Source organism: Pistacia vera, unplaced genomic scaffold (assembly GCF_008641045.1).
Source record: "Pistacia vera cultivar Batoury unplaced genomic scaffold, PisVer_v2 Contig343, whole genome shotgun sequence".
In the NCBI taxonomy this organism is placed as follows: Eukaryota; Viridiplantae; Streptophyta; class Magnoliopsida; order Sapindales; family Anacardiaceae; genus Pistacia; species Pistacia vera.
In genome coordinates this window covers 1813642-1835027 of record NW_022196161.1, presented here as the reverse complement: position 1 = coordinate 1835027, position 21386 = coordinate 1813642, and the positions used below count along the sequence as shown (strand labels likewise).

The 21386-nt window shown below is 40.4% G+C and overlaps 1 protein-coding gene across 1 annotated transcript; it reads right to left on the bottom strand.

The window, feature by feature from the left end:
* Positions 1 to 7153: 7153 nt before the first annotated feature.
* On the bottom strand, positions 7154 to 11216 carry LOC116138697 (3,9-dihydroxypterocarpan 6A-monooxygenase-like). The gene is given in 8 exon segments (XM_031424381.1): positions 7154 to 7186; positions 7396 to 7583; positions 7854 to 7984; positions 8178 to 8442; positions 8445 to 8802; positions 9318 to 9997; positions 10969 to 11086; positions 11088 to 11216. Coding segments are annotated over 8 exon segments (1902 nt in total).
* Between the last annotated feature and the right edge of the window lie 10170 nt (positions 11217 to 21386).

The following is a 21386-nucleotide window of genomic DNA, read 5'->3' as shown; positions in this document are numbered from 1 at the left end:
GAAATAGAGCAGGCTAGAACTTGAAGTTGATACAAGCCAGCCTTAAATACTCCTTGAGGAAGGGTTGCTTTGGATGATTTGTCCTTGATAACACAATTATCATTGAAAAATTCAACCAAGACATTACTATCTCTAGTTAATTTGGAAACACTAAGTAAGTTTTTTGTAATGTTAGGAACAAATAAAACATTTCTAAGACATAAAACCCTACGTGAACAGGCTAACAGTGTAGAACCAGTATGTGAGATAGTTAGCAACTCACCATTGCCAACCTGTAGCTGCTCCCCTCCTACGTAGTTGGAGTTTATTGTCAGTTGGGAAAAATTAGAGGTAACATGGTCTATTACTCCAAAATCCATATACCACGCATCATCTTTTACAATTGATGGTGTAGCTATGTAATTAATTGCTGCAGGAGTCTGATTATATGCCTGAGATTGAGCCATAAACACCTTATTAGACACATTTGAAAAACCAACATTAGGCTGCACGCCAGTGTTATTAGAGGAAGATCTAGAAGTTGTTGGAAACTGAGGCTGTTAAGACTAATAAGCACTATGAAATGGCAGTAATTGGCCTGTATTAGCACTTTGTGAGTAGTGCTGAGGAGGGATAGAAGAATAGAAACCTCCATGATAAGGTTCAGGTGCTCTTGCAAATCCAATTGGATTAAAATTGTTCCTTATCAATGAAGGATTTCCTGAGAAGTTAACATCAAAGCGATGGTAGCAGTTCAAGGCCAGATGACATGTTTTACGACACACATGACAAATAAACTTGTTCCTACCTCCTATACGATCTTTCCCTCTGCCACTAGAATAGCCTCTAGAGAATTGCAGTGTAAATAATTGATTTCAAGATGGTATGAATTGATTCTGAGAGGGTGCAACCATTGGTAAATTCTGATTAGGTGCAGAATAGGATTGGTTAAAAGTTTAATTGAAATTGGAAGGTTGTGAGGTAGGAGTTAAATTAGCAAGGAACTATGGTATTTGTACAGATTGCAACTTCTTTTGTTCATTATTCATAGAAAGGCTAGCAACATTAGTTGGGCTACTATGAAACTCAGTGTGAAACATGGAATTCATTGTATTATTAGCTTTTTCCAGCCTAAGTTCAAGCTTCTGTAAAACAATTGAAGTTTCTTGCACCATTATAGGATCAACCTTAGATTCAAGCCTAGTGGTTATGTTAACAACTGCCGCATCATATTCAGAGTCTAACCCATCCAATATATAGTTCAATAATTCTTCATTAGTGATAATAACACCACTAGCAAACAAAATCTCAGCATGACTCTTCATCTTTAGGAAGTAATCATGCATGCTTAAGCTATCCTTTTTCGTATTTTGCAGTAAACTCCTAACACGCACTGTTTTAGCTTTCGATTCAGTAAGAAATTCCTTTTCCAATGTTAACCATACATCGGTTGCAAATTGACACTTAGAGATCACAAGAAACATAGACTCTAATTTGAAGATAATAACCAACTCACCAACAATTTATTAGTTCTCTTCCAAAGTATATACTCTGAATTAGGTTTTTTTTGTACCTCTAAGCTCAAGCTATCCAATTGAACTTGAACAAAGGGAGTTGGACAAAGTATGAGTCCAGTGAGGTATTCTTCAAGTCCATAAGCTCCGACAGCAAAAAGAATCTGTGAATTCTAGAAGCAATGGTTATCTCTTGTCAATTGGTGAGATTACAAGAAGTGTTGAAGAAGCAAGAGAAGAAGAATTGGTGAAATTGACATAGTCAAAAGTATGTTTGAGACTTGAATCTTTGTTTGTTTTGTCAAATAAGGAAGAAATTGGTAAGGAATCGCCATTTCCAACGTTGGTCAAAGGCTCTAATACTAAGTTAGTAGAGAATCAAAAAAAGTGAGTTGAAGAACAGAGGTGAGTTTGAGAAAAAGACTGAATTTTTATTAACTGAATAACCGTGGCTTTTACACATTTATAATACAAAAGAGATACAAAGGATGAGTAAAAAAGTAACTTCCAAAGCTTAACTACTTTAACAACTAAGTCAACTTAGTCAACTATTCTTAACATCCTAACATCCTCTCTTAAACAAAACCTCTACTACTGCTTGTCACTACTTCCAGTAATCCATGTTACCAACCATCCTAGTAGAAACATTTGACACCTTCGTCATGATTCTACCACCCTAAGGACATACATCACAACATATAATGAATACGAATTACACGATGTAGAAAAATGTCTTTTATTGATTATAAACATGATATTACAATAAGTTGATTGGTTTTATGGCACCTATTCTAACAGTTTGATCTTAATAAAAAAACAACATCACGACTTATTACAATTTTCTTAGTGTGAGGATTGAGAAGCTTATAAGCTTTTGATTGATCACTAACACCGAGAAAATGCATTTCTCTCCCTTGTCATCGAGCTTTTTCCTCTTTTGGTCTGAAATATGGGCATAGGCAACACACACAAAAATTTTGAAATGATCTACCATCGGTCTTCATCCGCTCCATGCTTCCTCCGGTGTTATATTTTGAAAAGCAAGAGTGAGACTTCTATTCAAAATATGAGTGTTCTAATTGATTGCTTTAGGCTAGAAATTCTTCGGAATCTTGCTTCTTGTCAATAGGCTTCACACCATATTCAAAATACTGTGATTCTTCCTCTCGCAAACACCATTTTGTTAAGGCATATAAGCTATTGTAGTTTGCCTCTTGATGCCATGTGTCTCACAAAAATTTGCAAAATCATATGAGTGATATTCTCCACCACGATCTGTACAAATAACTTTTATTAGGTTGCTAACTTCTTTCTCAACAAACGCTTTATAGCTTTTAAAGACTACAAATGCTTCAGATCTTTCCTGCAAAAAATAAACCCAAATTTTCCGACTATAATCATCAATGAAGATGATTATGTATCTTTTACCTCGATGAGAAGATGGAGTTATTGGCCCACAAATGGCAGAATGAACAAGCTCCAATGCCTTTTTTGCTCTCTATGATTTTCCTTGCGGAAATTAATTGCGATGTTGTTTGCTAACAACACATTCTTCACAAACTTCAAAAGGAGTTATGATTTGAGGAAGACTAGTCACCATATTTTTTCTACTATAGAGTCTTCAATCCATCAAAGTTTAGGTGACCATAACGAAAGTGCCATAACCATGCCACATCCTTCAATTTTGCTAAGAAGCATGAATAAGTGGTATTGTGGAGATAAAGCGAAAACATCCAATATGTCGTCATATTGACTTGAGCAATTAAGCCCAATTTTGCATCTTGAATTTGGCATACTCCATCTTTGATAGAAATCTCGTATCCCTTCTCTTGAAGCTAACCAATGCTCAGCAAGTTTGTTTTCAAATCTAGAACAAACAAGACATTAGAGATGGGTTGAATAACACTCCCATTGGTTTAGATTGTTACCTTTCCTTTTCCTATTACAGAAACTTTAGAATTGTCTTCCATTTCACATCATCTCAGAAAGATTCATCTAAAGTGGAGAATATAGATTTGTCTCCACACATATAATTGTTGTAGCCCGTGTCTAAATACCACAAGTTATTGTTTGTCTCCTTCTTTGCATGGGAACCATCAACAAAGATATCTTCTTTTGTTTCTGCAAAATTAGACTTCTCTCTATGTCTTTTAGACAAATTAGTTCAACATTCCAACTTATAATGGCCATAATTGTGGCATCTGTAACACTCAACATTGGATTTGTCTGTTGGCTTCGGTCTATAAGTGGTTGATGGTGGCCTCCTCGTCCTTTGCCTCTTCCTCTTCCTTGAGAATCATGAAATCTATTATCTTGCTGTTGGTGTGGTTGAAAATTTGCATGATCTTTATTTCCTCTACCCTTACCTTTTCCTCTATTTGATGTTGGAGAATGGTTGTCAGTTGAGACCTTCAACACTTGCTCTTCTTTCTCCTATCGGTTAATTTTTTGCTCATGTACTTGCGATGAACATTGTAATTCAAAAATTAAAAGCTTTTCAATATCTTTGGATTCTTCTGTAGCACAAACAACAAAATTGAATTTTGTTGTCATGGATCATATAATCTTCTCAACAACGGTGACATCTTCCGTGTTGTTGCCATGGATTCACATCTTATTAACGATTGCCATCATCCTTGAAAAGTGATTTGTCACAGAATCTCCAGATTTCATTCGAAGCATTTCAAACTCTGAACAAAGTGCTTCAAGTTGCTGCCTCTTCGCCCTTACTGATCCTTGGTACTTCTTTTTCATATAATCCCAAATCTGCTTGGAGGTGTCCTTGCAAAGAATTGTTTCCAAGATTGAGTGATCAATAGCTTGGAAAAGAAAATTCTTTGCCTTCAAATTCTTCAGCTTAAGTGCTTCTAACTCTGTCATCTCCGTCAACATCATACCGTCTATTGGTTTGCTACTCCAGAATCAACAACCTGCCCAATACTCTTTGGATCTCAAGAAGTTTTCCAACAGCATGCTTTAATGGTTATAGTGGCCATCGAAACAAATGATTGGTTGCACAAAAGTTTCAGATGCCATTGTTCTCTTTTACGGTTGGCAAGCAAAGCAAGAAAAGCTCTAGTTCTTCTTCCTTTTTGTGTTATTCATTTCTCTATATTTAAATATTCTATCATTTGTAACATTGGAATCAGAGCAAGGTAAAGGGAGAGTGTGTAAAAAAAAAAGAAAGTAAAGTTGAGACTTGAGAGTGCCAATAAAAAACAGAGTTCGTGAGATAGAGTGATATAGAAGTAGTATGTTTTCTATTTCACTATTTATATAGAGCTAAAAGAAGGGACGTAGCCCCGTAGAGAGTTGTGGGTTCAATTGGACCCACTCAGATTTTAAAAAATTCAAAAAAGTATTAATGTTTTATGAATTTTATAATTTTAACCTCATTTAACTTTATGTTGACCTCACAAAAATGAATCATTAATTAATATTTTTTTAATTTTTCTCTTTTCTTCATTTCCTTTCATTTTCTCTCATGTTATTTTTTTTCTTTTGGTTGGATATTCAAGAAAGTCTACTTCTTTGGATTACAAGGTAAGATAATGCTCATTTTATTTTTATTTTTATTTTTTACTTAGAATTCTTTTCTTTTAGCTTTCTTAATTGATGAAAGATCATGAGCTATGGGTTTTTGTTGAATTTAATAAATGAGTTTGAAATTGGAAGATTAAATTCCTAGATTTTGATGTGGGTTTTGATTTAATCTTGTTTATGCTGAGATATTGGTTAATTAGTTATTGTTTTAAGTTGGGTTTGATAAATTTTAGTTAGTTATTGAGTTAATTTTGAATGGTTTAAAGAATTGATGAAACCCTAAATTGTAGAGATTTGGGGATTTGGTTTAATTTTGATATATTGGTTAATTGCATGATATTTAGAGTTTGATTTAATGAGTTTATGAGTTGAATTTTATTGGATTAATAGAAATTGTTTGAAAAGCCTAACTTATGAGTTGAATTTTGATCAATTAAGTTGTCATTGTCGTTTACATTGAGGAATTGGAAGGTTTTACAGGTAGTCCGTGTTACTTCTTGAAATATAAGTTGTTTTTTTTTTTTTTTTTTAATTGTAATTGCAAATAAATTATATTTCTGATAATTTGGTATGTATAACTTTTAAAAATGTATTTTTTATGTTTATTACTTTAATATATATTTTATTATAAATTTATTAACTTTGATGTTTTAAGCCCACTGACTAAGAATCCTGACTAAAAACAACAGCTAATTCCAAAAAATTAGGAACCACATAATCAAAGCTAAAGACTAGGTAAGTAAACTAATCAACCCATTCCTATAGACTAAGTTACTACACAGACTAGTAAACAACACAGTAACAAAAAAGATTTATTCAACACAAAGATCTTTTCAACAGCTGGAAATTGGAGGGCTTTTTTAGCTCACGAGAAGAGTCTGAAGACTCCCTTTTCTTCATCCTCACCATACAATAATATTATTAACTTATGCACGCATGGAGCACGAGCCAGTGAGCAATCGGTATAAATTTCAGTGTAATTATGTGTAGGAATATATAGTTCGAAATATAAATTATATAGTCCGAAGATTGGATTCTATAGAGTGGGTAACATACTTGTAAAAATACATATAAAAGATAGAGTACGATTCGTCTAGATAAGATAAATTATCCTATAGAATAGGTTTAGGGTTGGTGAATAAAAAAATATTGTATATATATTTATTAATAATCACAATCCTCGTGATAATTCAATAATTGAGCACTTAGGGTGATTAGGGGTGTTCAAAAGTAGTTAACCGAACCGGTTAACCGCTTTCTTGAACCGAACCGGTTTTTTCTTCCTAAACTGAAACCGAACTGATTTGGGAGGGAAAATCGGTTTTTCGGTTAACTGAAAACCGGTTAACCGCTTTGAAAAAACTGGTTTTCCCCTTTTTATTGGATAAAACTTTTTTTTTTAATTTTTTCTAAATTAAATTATAAACATCAACAATAAATATCCAAATAAAAATTAAACATTCATACATATCCATTGACCACAACTAACAATGCATTAAAAATTGATACAAATAAAAGTCTAAAATTAAACAAAAATAAAAGTCCGTAATGAAATGTTCATAATAAAATAACTAAATAAGTTCTAATGGAAAACAACAAAAGAAATTATGCAAATTTAGAAATTAAGATTTTTTTTTATTTAATATATATATAAACTGGTCTAAAAAATCGGTTTTGGTTAACCGGTTTTTATTTTACCCAAACCGAAAACTGAACCTAAAATCTAATTTTTTGAATTCTTTGAACTGTAATCAAACTGTTTTTCTAGTTGACTGATTTTTCAGCTCGAGTCGGTTTTTACATTTTTTTTGAATACCCCTAAAGGCGACAACATGAAGGCCTGTCAGCGGGTCTGTAGTATTTTCAAGCTAACAATTAAATCTAAAACTTACTTTAAATCAAATAATTAACAATAGATTTTCATAAACGGAGAATGGTTATAACCATTGGACTGCCTCCCAAATAAAGTAAAGAGTAATCAGTGGCTGACAAGGTGGGATAATTACATTACTGAATTTGTTAATAGCTTAGCCGTAAAAATTTCAATACTAAAAAAGCAAGAGGAAAAGAGGAAAAGAGAAAAAGATATTACAGTATATGCAAATGTGATCTAAACTTCACAGTAAGTAATTAAACACAGTAGTTCGTACCTGAAAGCAAAACAAACAATTTGCATTATTATTTCCCAAATAAAAAGGAGCAAACAGAGGACCAATAAACACAAAAAGAACTTTGCTTAAACACACTTTAAATAAGTAACAAACCCCAAATAGAAAAAAATAAATAAATAAATAATCCACTTATCTAAACATTTATACTAATGACTCCAAAAGGTTGATGTTTTTAATCGGATACACACAAGTGATTTGGCCATTTCTGTTGAAAATCCTGGCCCTTGGATCAAATCAACCTCCTCCCCATCATGAAGTTTCCAATCAAAACACTGGACCAACGATCCAACGGCTGCATGTATCACCAACATGGCAAGTGATGCATCAGCCCACCCTCTTCGCCCACTCCCAAATGGAAAGTAACGAAAATTTTGACCTTAAATTCCATTTAGTGCTCACCAATTTTCTCAGAGCTCTCCAAAAACCTCTCGGGCATAAAATCATCAGGATTAGCCCACGAATCAGGGTCCCTCATGATGATATATACATTAATCACAACTCGATCCTTGGACTTCACAGTGTAGCCATTGACCTTGCAATCTCCAGCGCATTCTCTGATTATCAATGGCGTTGAAGGGTGAAGTCTGAGTGTTTCCCTAATGACCGCTCGGAGGTATGGGAGATTTGGGATGTCTGATTCTTTTACCGGCCTGTTTGTTCCCACTACTGAATTGATCTCGTTTCTCTGTTTCTTCAAGGCTTTTGGATGGTAATGAGTTCTCCCATGGCCCATCGCTTGGCCGCTGATGACGTGTCTGTCCCCGCCATGAATATGTCCTGGTTTAACAAGCAGCTTGTTCAATCAGTGAATACAGTATAATTAATAAGTAGTTTATAATATGCTTCTTTATGATATTTCTAAAGATTCCTCTAGATATGGTCTTGTCTCATCTGATAATTTAAGCTTCGTAAATACTTTTAACTAAAAAGCTCCAATAATTCTTGCTATTTTCATGGGCATAATTATTTAAAGGGATTAAAACGTGTAATAGGGTAACAAATAAGAGGAACTGCCATTGCTCCCGAAAATCCAGACCCAACAATTATATCAATCTTTTCACCGCCCTTCACTTTCCAGTCAAAGCACTGGACTAATGCTCCAATCGTTGCATGCATCACTGAATGAGCATGTGCAGCACCTGAACATCCTCTTCTTCCACCACCATATGGAAGGTAACGAAAATCTTGACCCTTCATTTCCATCTCATTATGTTCATCAATTTTGTTCTCACTCAAAAAAATCTCTCTGGTAAATATTCGTCTGGATCATTCCACGAATTCGGGTCCCGCATGATGGCATATAAACTTACTAGGGTTTTAGTCTTAGCCTTAACGTCGAAACCTTTAATCTTGCAATCTGTGATGCATTCTCTGAACACTATGGGTGCCGGAGGGTGAAGTCTCAAGGATTCTTTAACGATTGCTTGCAAATAAGGAAGTTTTTGAACGTCCGATTCTTTGACTAGCCTGCTAAACCCCACGACCGATTCAATTTCATCTCTTAGCTTCTTGAATACTTCAGGACGGTTGATGAGCTCTGCCATGATCCATTGTATGGCAGCTGTCGTAGTATCGACGCTTGCCATAAATAGTTCCTATCATGCATGTCAATTAAAAGAAATTTAGAAATATTGCTTATAAGAAGTGAATTAACAGTACAACAAGAAAAATGTTGTTTTTCGACTAGATTTACTAAAATATTGGACTTTTCATTACATACGGAGTGTCTTCCGACTCAATCAATTATCGTCATCATTTAATCATCTCATCAACATATCCGACGTTGTTTCATTATTTCATTTTATCTAAGCCTACATAGTAGGTCTCCAGTCTCCACCAACAACAATTTGGCATTGGAATTGTAATACATATCTTACACCGACGCCACATTTTATAGCTTCATCAGTTACTTCAATTTAATGCAGTGTAACCAATTAATGGTAATTAATTCAATTAACATAGATATCAAACTTTCTTATTTATTGTGCAAGCGAGTTAGCATTAGAAAATAAAGTAAAATAATCTTAACATATAGTTAAATTTTCATTTAATTCATTGGGTAAAGATATAGAAACTAAATTAAAATGACCTGCAGCAATTAAGAAATCACCATGAAGAAATACTTTATATTATTTTTCGCTAACTTCACTTCAGCATTTGTGTCTCTGTAAGTCTCCAACACTACATCCATCAGATCTCTATCTTCATTAGTTTCTTCACCGTTCTTTAGATTGTCTTCATAGTCCTTCATTATCTCCTCCAAAAATACATCATAACGGCAAATTGCTTCTCTAATCTTTTTCCCATTTCCAAAGAGATCGATATTTTTGAGAAAACCAAAGACTTCATTCGCACCAAACTTGGCAGCAAGCTCCATAATCTCCAGAATCAACATCCTCATCCTCTTAGCTTCACCACCATTGCCCGAAAATTTCTTGCTCATAGTCATTCTGAATGTCAAATTGTTCATCAGGTCGGCTACCTCAACCCCCAAATTGCAGGCCTCTCCTTGGTCACAACCCTTCATCAATGATTTTAACAACTTTTCCAATTCTTGCTCTCGCATATGATTGAATCTATCAAGCTGGGCTCCTGCAAAAAGTTTCGTCGCGCACGGTTTTTTCATAAATCGACAATAAGGGCCATAAGGGGCAGTGATAAAACCAAAGCCTTTGTATATGTTGCATTGGCAAGGACCAGACTCATACTTAGAGGAAAAGTTGATGTCATGGGTTTTCAAGATTTCATTGGCAACATCGGCGTTGGAAACCACGACATATGTGATTGCACCTATCAAGGTCATTTGTGACCCTAGGCAAAAGTTATTTTGGGAGTCTTCTACTAATATAAGCATATATTAAAAAAATTATTTCAAATTTATTTTTCTTGCCTTTTGAAATGCAAAATCACTAGGAGAGGTGAACGACGATTGATGGGCTAACAGGGTCAGGTTGGTGGGGGGTTTTGGAGAGCAGATGCTGGAGAAGCGATGGGTGGTGAAATGGGTGATTTCCAATGCCAGGATTGACCGGAAAAGACTTGAGAAGTCACTGCCATAAAGGTATCGGTGGTTGGCGATTGGCAGAGTAAACGGATAGGTATGATAGGGGTTCTGGGGTTTCGGTGAGAAGGCAGAGGGGAGGAAGATGGTGGTGTTGGGGAAGGCCAACGATGTCAAGTACATGCCGAAAAGGCCGGAAATGGCTGCCATATGCGATGGAACTAGGTTGCGAGATTTGTAAAAAATGACCAAATCGAGGGCTATCAAGGCTGGAAAAACACTTGGAAAACAATAAAGTAATGGTTCTGATCGATTTTGGTGAAAAAATTCGACCGAAATCAGCTCCAAATGGCCAGCGGCGGAAGAGGGGTGGAGATGATTTATGTGAATGTTAAATTTTGGGATTGAATTGGGGGTGAGTAATTTGAGATATGTAAATTACCATTTTAGCCTTTCATTGTTAAAAGAAATTTAATGTGTTAATTTAGGGGTGTAAATTAAAATATATGAAACTAGAGGTACAAACTTGTCATTTCATCAAACTTTGGGTAGGAATTTATGTAAAAAGTTAATAATAAATTTGGGCCTTTTTGGTTTTTTTTTAGACCCCTTGGATTGGCCTAGATAAAAAATTATATACTTTTTTTATTTTTGTACTATATTAAAAAAAATTATAAAAAATTTGGCTATTTTCGACCTTATTTTTTGGGAGCCCTAGGCAGGTGCCTCACCTGCCTACCCCTTGAGCCGGCCTTGGCACCTATACGTATTTGCATCAGGGGGCCATAACGGCCAGCTAGTGTTTGGAGGCACTTTGGCAATTGGGTGCTTAATAGATGAAGGTGATCGATGATTGGTAGAGCTGGTGGGCTTTGGGCTTGGTGGAAAACGGATTTTGGCTTGAGAATTTGTGAATGTTTTGATGAGCCAACGCACAATCAGTAATGAAAATATCGAAATCAAGACCAAAATGCAATTGAAGAACATGACGTTAAAACTTGAGGCCATTGGGCAAATGAGAATTTCAAACTAACATGTATAATGAGAATCTTTTAGGAATTTTGTGAATATTTCATAAGTTATGAATTGACCATCGTTATCCCATATTTTAAGAAAGACGTCACATGGGCAATGGATAAATTTAAGGATTACCCTAACCCTAAGAGAAAACTAGCATAATTTGCTGCTGTACTTGTGATGTATATAACTAATTCATTGGTTAATTTATTAGTACTATTGACTAGGAAGCTTCCCGAGGACATGATCCATGGAGTGATGGAGATGCTCTAGTAACATGCACAAATTGGATTAAGTACAATAGATTTGAGTTAATAAATGTCTTTAAGAGCTGGAGTTGCTGGTAAATACGGAATAGATCCTATTAGAAAAAAGTCTTCACCCATACAACTTACACAATCTCATTAATGTCCTTGATTTGCTCCTCTATATACTGTAGTTGTATATATCCATTGATTATAGAACCAATTAAATTAATTGTATATAAACATGCATTACTAAGATAGAATATACACTGTTGATGCGTGATTTTGACACCAACCAAACGTACGTGTGAAATACTGAACAGGCCCAGAAGACACACGTGAATGTGAAAATGAGAGTAAATGCAATGAAAAACAGCGTTTAAAGTGGTTCGGATGCTAAGGAAGCGAATCCTACGTCCACTGATTCTTGTATTAATGATAAAGGTCAGGTCGCGTTAGTGAACTGACTTACAAATGATTGTACAAGAGAGAGAATGTTACATATTTTTGGGAGAGAGTAGCTAATTCCATAAATGAGAGAAGAGCTTTCAATTTATAGTGGGATGGATTAAGGTTATCATTACTAAAGCTGCGAGTTGGCGGGATTATCCGTGAAAATCCTTCTTTATGCCACATTACCCACCTTCTAAAGTGATTTACGCGATTTAGTGCAGGGATTAGACACGTGGAGTCACTACAGCTTCTAGCAGGTCTGGCGCGCACCTATTTTACTGACAGGAGTGTGCTGCCCTTGTCACCACGTGATGTGGCTGCTTCTAACTGGCTGCAAGCCTACCTAAGCTCTGACTTTTTATGGTGACTGAGTCTTGCGTCAGCCCTATATTTTCAGGCATAACAGAAGTCCCCTAGTTTTTAAGGTTTGAGAATCGAACCTTGAAAACTATAAATGCCTCGATCTAATGTGTTTGAAAAGATGTTGGTCGATCCGACCTGATTGTAAAGGAGATCGAGAGGACATCTTTCCATAAGAGACCTAGGATGACCCGCGACCTCAGGGTTAGCGACCTGGTCGTGGTCACCCAGTGCTAGTGATGATCCCGTCCTGAGGAATTCCCGACCTGTCCCCACTTGGCAACTTTTTAAGATATGGCTATCCTGCTTCATGGTCAGTAATATTGCTTCGCGATTGACATGAGAGGAGGTCGAACAATAACGTCGTTTCGCAACTAATAAGAAGTCTGAAGAGTCACGTCACCTCGCGATTGACGAAAAGTTCGAAGTCGCGTCGCTTCGCAACTGATGATGAAGAGTGTTTCTGGTAATGATCTCTTCAGATATCCGTTGCACCTTTTGCAGCGGGTGCATTAAATGAAATGCTCCTTGCTCTGACAGACGTGTCTTATGTGCAATAAGTGCCAACTATGCACATTAAATGCAAGCCATGTTGAAACGACATTCCTTATCAGAGCAATAAATGCAGCTATGGGCACATTAAATGTGGAGGAAAAATGTGCCGTCGCTTGAGCGTTTCAACGGAAAGGGGGTGACGATCTGGTTTCTTGAGGCGTGACGGTCACTCTTCCTCATTGATTCGTGACATATGGTCGCAATCAACGGTCAGATGCGTTTATCGCCCAAACGTCGTTTGATTTCAGGAAACCAAAGCGTCATTTCCTTCACTATAAAAACCCCAAGCTCCCTTCAGGCAAAGCCATAGTATTTTCATTCTCAGAGAGCAAGAAACTTTTGCTAGTTTTGGTTCTTTGCCTTTCAGAGTGGCGTTCGCTTGATATTTGAAACAAAAGAGTCAATCTTTCTCATTCCTAGAGGTAAAGATGATTCTCTTCTTTTATCTTCAATGTTTTTTGCTTTCAACAGTTACTATGCGATAACTGTTCGTCGGTAGCCCATCGGGGATGAAATATTCTCCGTGGGTTGGGGCCATTGGTGGTGGCTCTTTTAAGTATTTTATTAGGGTTTTTCTGGGTTTAGAGAGGAAAAACTTTCTTCCACGTCATCGTACGAAAATGTACGAATACTGAATGGTACCCTTTTGTCACCTTTGCAGATTGCAAAATGGACCCCCCAATGAACAAGGCCGATGAAGGAGCTAGCTCGCCCGTAGAGGATGCCCTTATGGGCCCCACTAGAGAGATTTACTCGGCGCTTACCGCCGACGAGCTGCAAAGGGTGGTTAATCAGTTCGCTGTCAGTGTAGATGTTTTTTGCGATAGGGTGCATACTGCCCGGGATCCGCCACGTGGGATGGCCGCGATCCCAGAAGATATCTTCAAGGGTGGGGGGTTGATCCCTTTCTACCCTTTCACTAGATCAGTCCTTGATCACTTCGGGATCGCACCGATGCAGCTCACCCCGAACGCATACATGATCGCCATTACCATGTACATCGCATGTCGGGAGAACCGATTGGGCCAGCTAACCGCGGTTGAGTCGGTTGCTCGTACATCTTAAAAAAGAGCAAGGACAAGGATTCTTGGTACTTATCCACGCGAAATTCAATACAAGCGAGGGTACATAGCTATCAGAGCAATGAGGGAGCATACGACACAAAATTTTTCTTTTTTAGTTATGACAGCATCAACCGCTTTCGGGATCCGAGTAGGTTCTCTTTCCTTTTGAACTCGCTCGGTTTTCGTTCTTCGCTAACGAGCTATTTGTTTCCTTGACAGTTAATAGAATGACCAGTTTGAACTTGCTCGCGGACCCGGACAGAATTGTTTCATTCGGTTTTCTACCCAGGGAAAGTCGAGATGCGAGGTTGCTTGTGTCAATTGAGAATTTACGAAGGTACGGCTTCTTCAACGAGTACGCAGCCTTAGAGCCCCTATCGAGTAAGCTTTTAGACTGTCCTTTATAATTTTTCCTACAGCTAACTGTTTTTACTAACGATGTTCGCATGCAGAGACCATGCCTCCTCGGGTGTCCAAGTCGCCACGATCAAGACAATTCTCTTTCCCTAAAAGCCATACCGCCGGGCCAACTAGAGCTGCTCCCAGCGGTCCCCCTGCTGAAGGGGCACAGACGGGTGCTCCAATTCGATCTGGAGAGCTTCTCCTTCCTCGGCTACTCGCCAGAAGCAGAAGACTACGGCTTCGAGGCTTAAGAAGAGGCGACAAATTCGGACCAAGGAAACGGAGTCAGAAGAGGAAGGCTTAGGCATTCAGCCAGAGAGGTCACAGCCTTACCGAGCATTCAACTCGGGAGGGCCACTTAGAGGCGCGACTGACATTTCCACCAGCCAGCTGACGCGACCTGCGGTCGCAGTCCCCGGGAGGAGGCCAGGCAAAGAGCTCGCGAGACAGGCTTCACCTGTCGAGGGCGTCAGAACGCCTGTGCTAGACTCGATGGCCCAGCTCCCAGACCATTTATAGTCAGTGGTCCTAACATTGTTGGAATGCGGACTTGCGGAGTCATTCGAGCAATTCCTGGCCTCCAGTCCTGCCGAACTACTGTCCACATCGTTCCAACTTTTTAGCCAAGTAAACGAGCTGTCCTAAACAAGGACCTTTGTTCGCTTTTTTGAGGGAAGTAGACTAACTCTTTACCTTTGTCATGCAGGATTTGGTTTCCCTGCACATGTCTCAGCAGAAGGCCCAGTTGGGGTCTGTCGAGAAATTGGTTGAGCTACGGGAGGAGAATACGCGGCTTATGCAAGAGCTGGAGGCTGCACGAGCAGACAGAGACTCGTCCATCGCTTAGGCGGACTAGTACATGTCTAAAAGGGATGATGTTCGCCGCACAATGGACTTTCAGAAGATCGAGTTGGACAAACGCGGCGAGGAGGTGAAGGAGCTCCAGCGGACCGTGGCCAGACTTTCCAAGGAGGCTGGTGAGAAGGATCAAGCATTGTAAAATACCTCCGAACGAGCCGTGCGAGCTGAGCAGGAAAGGGGCAACATGTGGGAAGCTACTGAAAAGCAGCGAACAGAGCTCGGGGCTGCGCTCCATTTCGCACAGGGTCGGATTGCCTCGCTGACTGCAAAAATGCAATAGCAGGAAGCGAAGATGGAGAACAGAGTTGCAGACTAGACGATCAGGTCCATCTTTGCTCTTCAGGCGAAGAACGCTGAGATGGATCTGTTCGATCTCCCTAAAGAGTATCGAGACGAACTGGCTATTCTGGCACAAGCCGAGGCTGAGGAAATGGCTTAGGGACCTAATCTAGGAAAACATCCTAAGTACGTTCCAGAGGCGGTTGTACCTGAAAAGGAAGTTGGCGACCAGCCTGGGGATGTAGAGGTCGCGCCCGGGGATGAGGATCAGTGATCCGCCTTTGTAGCCTTCGCCCTGCTTGATTATGTACTCTTTTTCACAAATGAATAAAGATCGCTTTTGATAATTTTTTCATGAGTACTTATAATTTTTGGTACCCTCAATTACATATGAGATCTCATAGTAGCTTTATAATTACACTAGAATAAGTTTATGCGAACATAATTATACATTTTATGCAAACAGAATTGTACATGTAAAGCGATTACAAGAGAATTGGATTACATCCGTTATTTACAAAGGTTATAAAATAAAAGCTTTACAAGGAAAAATGAGTTCGGAATTACTGATAATAAGGTCGAAGGTGTTCAGCATTCCAAGCTCGTGGTACTATGGAACCATTTAGCCGTTTTGGGTGGTAAGTCCCCGGTCTTATCACCTTGGCGATGCTGTATGGGCTCTCCTAGTTCGGTCCTAAAACTCCCGCACTTGGTTCTTGAGTACCGAGAAGAACTTCCTTCAATACAACGTTGCCGACCTGGAAATCTCTTCGTCTGACCTTAGAATTGAAGAACGTTTTTGCGCGTTGCTGATAGGCTGCTATTCTTAGCAGAGCCTTGCTGCGACGTTCTTCAATAAGATCCAGACTTGCTCTCATAAGCACTTCATTGTCGGCTTCATTGTACAAGTCCCTCCGTAGTGAACCGGTTCCTACCTCCACAGGGATCATCGCTTCGCAACCGTATGCTAGTGAAAAAAGGGTTTCTGAGGTAGAGGTTCTCGGAGTTGTCCTATATGCCCATAGGACTTCAGGAAGGTCGTCTAATTCCCTTTAGCTGCGCCAAGCTCGGCCTTCAGAGTGTGCTTGATGGTTTTGTTGACAGCTTCAACTTAACCATTTGCTTGCGGTCTCGCGACTGAGATGAATTTTTTATGAATACCTAGCTCGTTGCAAAATTGCTTGAACTCCTCGTTATCAAACTGTTTACCATTATCTGAAATAAGGGTATGAGGAATCCCGTAGCGGCACACAATGTTCTTAAAAATATGGTCCTTGAGCTTTTTGGTTGTGATTGCGGCTAGTGGCTCGGCTTCTACCCATTTGGTAAAGTAATCAACCGCGACTATGGCATACTTTACTCCCCCTTTACCAACTGACATGGGATCGATGAGATCGATTCCCCACATGGAGAATGGCCAGGGGCTGGTCATGGTTATCAGTTGGTGGGAAGGAGCTCGCGGTATGTTCGCGAACCGCTGACACTTATCACACATTTTGACAAAGTTGTAGGTGTCTTCTTGGATTATGGGCCAGCAGTACCCTTGACGAACAACTTTGTTAGTGAGAGATCGTGCAGCGGTGTGATTACCGCAGATTCCTTCATGTATTTCCCTCATGATGTAATCTGCTTCCTCACCGGTTACACATCGGAGGAGGGGGGCGCTAAACCCTCGCTTGTACAGTTGGTCTCCGATGAGAGTGTAATGAGCAGATCTTGTTCGCAAAATTCTTGCTTCGACCTTATCGTTAGGCAAGGCCCCGTCCTTGAGGTACTAAATGATGGGGGTCATCCAGGACTCTGATTCTGTTACATTCACGACCTGTTCGATCGAGCTGATACTAGAGGCCTCAATGAATTAAACAGGAATGCTATCTGGTGCATCTGAGTCCAATGACGAGGCTATCCTTACCAAGACATCTGCCACAGAGTTACTAAGACATCTGCCATAGAGTTACTATCTCTGGGTATTTGACTGATCGTGAAGTGCTTGAACGGCTCGAGCGCCGTCTTAGCCTTCTTCAGGTAGCTGACCATATTTTCTTCCTTGGTTTGGTACTCCCTCAAAATCTGGTTAACGACCAGCATGGAGTCTCTGTGGATACTGATCGCAGTTGCGCCCATTTCTCTGGCCAACTGTAATCCAGCGAGCAGAGCTTCATACTCGGCCTCATTATTGGTTGCCTTAAAACAGAACCGAAGAATGCCATAAATGCGAGCCCCTTCGGGACTCAAAAGGAGGAGACTTGCACCAGCCCTCTTTCTGTTCAATGATCCATCGACATAGAGGCTCCAGGTCGATAGATTTTGAGCAGTTCCTTGAATGACTTCGCTGGGCTGTTGTTCCGACTCACTCGTCGGAAGATATGAGAATTCTGATATGAAGTCGGCAATAACCTGCCCTTTGATAGTTAACTTCGGTCTGTACTTCATATCAAACTGACTTAATTCTATAGCCCATTTAAGTAGTTTACCCGACGCCTCTGGCTTCTGCAGGACCTGCCTGAGCGGGTAACTAGTCATTACATGGATCGTATAGGCGTGGAAGTAAGGTCGCAACTTTCAAGAAGCGATCAGTAGGGCCTAGGCTAATCGTTCCATTTTTTGATACCGCATCTCGGCATCCAACAGACGCTTGCTCACGTAATACACTGGCCATTGGACCTTGTCCTCTTCCCGAACTAAGGCTGCATTGACCGCAAACTGAGAGAGGGATAGATACAAGAGCAGGATCTCTTACGGGAGAGGCTTGGACAGGAGAGGTGGCTTCCCGAGGTGTTCTTTAATACTTTGGAATGCCTGTTCGCACTCGAGAGTCCACTCGAACTTTTTATTAGCCTTTAGAACATTGAAGAACGGTAAGCAGCGATCTGTTAACCTTGATATGAAGCGACTTAGCGCCGCTATTCGCCTATTAAGGCTCATGACCTGCTTTTTGCTGGTCGGGCTTTTCATGTCAAGGAGAGCTTGGATTTTCTCGAGGTTGATCTCTATTCCCCGTTGGTTAACCATGTATCCTAGGAATTTTCCCAAGGATACTCCAAACGAGCACTTAAGGGGGTTTTAGCTTCATTCTATATAGTCGAAAGATATCAAACATCTCAGTAAGATGCGCTATGTGATCCAAGGCGACATGGGATTTGACCAGCATGTCATCTACGTAGACCTCCATTGACTTTTTGATCTGTTCGGAAAACATCCGGTTAACCAACTGTTGGTAGGTTGAGCGTTCTTGAGGCCGAAGGACATAACTCTGTAGCAGTACAAGCCCCGATCTGTAACAAAGGATGTATGTTTTTCGTTTGGCGCGTACATTAGAATTTGATTATATCCCGAGTACGCGTCCATGAAACTCAGTAACTTGTGCCCTAAGGTGGCATTCACGAGCTAGTCGATTTTGGGTAGGGGAAAGCTATCTTTTGGGCATGCTTTGTTGAGATCGGTGAAGTCGACGCAGGTTCGCAATTTTCCATTAGGCTTCTTTACCAGAACCGGGTTGGCAACCCAGGTCGAATAAAGCACTTCTCGAATGGATCCGTTTCGAATGAGGTTATCCACCTCTAATTTTAAGGTGGCATATCACTCCGGATCCATCGCTCTTCTTTTTTGGTGAACCAGCTTAGCTTCACTGTCAATGTTTAATACATGGCAAATAATATCCAGGCTGATCCCGACCATGTCTGCATGCAACCAAGCGAACACATCGATATTTTCTCTCAGGAAGCTGGTCAGCTCGGTAGCGACCTGGGGATTGAGATTGCTCCCAATCCTTAACACTCTGCTCGGCTTACTCTGGTCAACCGAAACTTTAGTCAGATCCTCAACTGGCCCACTGGAAGGGCATTTCTGAATACGAGGATCCATATTATCCTCGATTTGGCTAGGCTATGGCTCGATCCAACTGATCGCCATAGCCTATCGGGGAATGTCGCACGAGATGGATTTCCCTTTGCACGTCATCTGTATTGCTTTTATGTAACAGTCATAAGCTACGCGCTGAGATTCGCTAACTTCCCCTATCCCCGTCGAGGTGGGGAACTTCATCTTCAAATGGTATATCGAAGTGACTGCTCTGAAGTTTCTCAGCAGAAGTCGCCCTAGGATACCATTAAAAGCGGATAGGCAATCCACTACCAAGAATTCAGTTACCTTGTCACTTCGTCATAGTCACCCAGCATGACTAGACGTAGGATCGTTCCTTTGGGGATCAAGTGGTCCACGGTAAAACCATACAGAGGGATCGAGGCGGGCTTTAGATCGGTCTCGTCCAAATTCGTTCTTTCAAAATCTGTCTAGAACAAAATGTTCATAGCGCTTCCATTATCCACCAACATTATGTGGATGTTATGGTGCCTTACGAGGGGCGTGATTACAAAAGCGTCATCATGGGGATGATGCAAATGAGCCGCATCCTTTTCAGAGAAGGTAATTGCCTCCTCCTTGTGAACTTTTTGTGGTCATGCTCATCACACTGATAGGGTCGTGATGGGCTGCACGAGCATATCTTTCATGGGCACCTCGCGAATTCCCTGCGAGGTGCGGCCCTCCAAAAATCAGGTTGATGCTGCCTATGCCTTTGCGATCACGACACTTCTTTCCTGGTTTCTCTTGATTTTTCTCTTGTGCGGGAGTGGAATCATCAATATATTCCTTGAAATGCCCCTGCTTGATAAGGTCTTCGATTGTCTGTTTGAGAGCTCGGCACTCATCGGTGTGATGCCCATTATCCCGATGAAAACAGCAGTAATTTTTACTATTTCTGGCTAACGGGGGATTTTTCATGGGCTCAGGCTTTCCGAGTAGGCTGGCTTCTTCTGATTTGTCAAGAATAGCCGATACAGATGCATTCAAAGGCGTATATTGATTTCTGTCGTGATCGCGATGAGGAACAGGAGCATAAGACTTTTGGGGCTCATAGTGCGGTTTCTTTCATTTTCGTTGATCGTCAGTAGCCCATCTATGATCAACACTCATGTCCTCCCGACCAGTCGCACTACCCGAAGTGAAGTGGTCGCGGCGGCGAAGCGCCGCCACGGAACTTTCAATACAGAGGTATTTCTCCGCAAGGTTATAAAAACGGGTGAGGGAAACATCATCCTCAGCCTGTAACTCTTTCCACAGGTCAGTCTATAGGCAAACTCCCGCTATAATGAGAGTCCGAACAAACTCCTCAGGATTGTGAGCTACCTTGTTAAGCTCTCTGTGGAATTGATCGATGTACGATTAGAGGGATTCATCCCTCTCTTGCCTTATGTTGCTGAGGTAGATCAAAGGCATCGAGAACTTTCGATTTGCTTGGAAATGCCTCGGGAATGTCGTGCTCATTTAAGGCCACGAGCTGATCGATCCCGCTAGGAGTGACCTGAACCATCGTTTGGCATGAGAGGTTAGAGTTACTGCCAAACAACGGTACTTTGCTAGATCTGAGACCTGGTGAAGCTCCATCAGGTCATTGAATTCATATAAATAATCATGTGGATCAGAATTTCCATTGAACGCCCGCATGTCGAGCATTCTAAATCTTGATGGGAGCGGGGCGGCTAACACTACCGAAGAAAAAGGGGACGCAGACGCAACCTGCCCCTACTCGTTTTGCTGAGCTCTTAGCTGGTTCAAAGCTCGCTGCAACTCCTCAATCTGAGGAAGTGGAGCTATCTGGGGATTGCTTTCTCCCATGCGAGTCTAACCCTCACGGTTGCGGTTGAGAAAAGTCTCGAGGTCGGATTCCGCATCACCTTGGCTAGCTGTTCTGGCCGCTCTCGACACACGCTCACTAGAGTCGTGCGACGGTGATGGATGGTGTAGGGAATTGTCACGACCTCCACGGTGGTACGAACCACCCTGCGAAGTGTGGGAAGCTCCTGCACGATGACGATCAAGATCATTTTTCTGGCGGTGATAAGAATCGCCCTGCCCAGCACTTTTATGGGGGTGTGCATGCG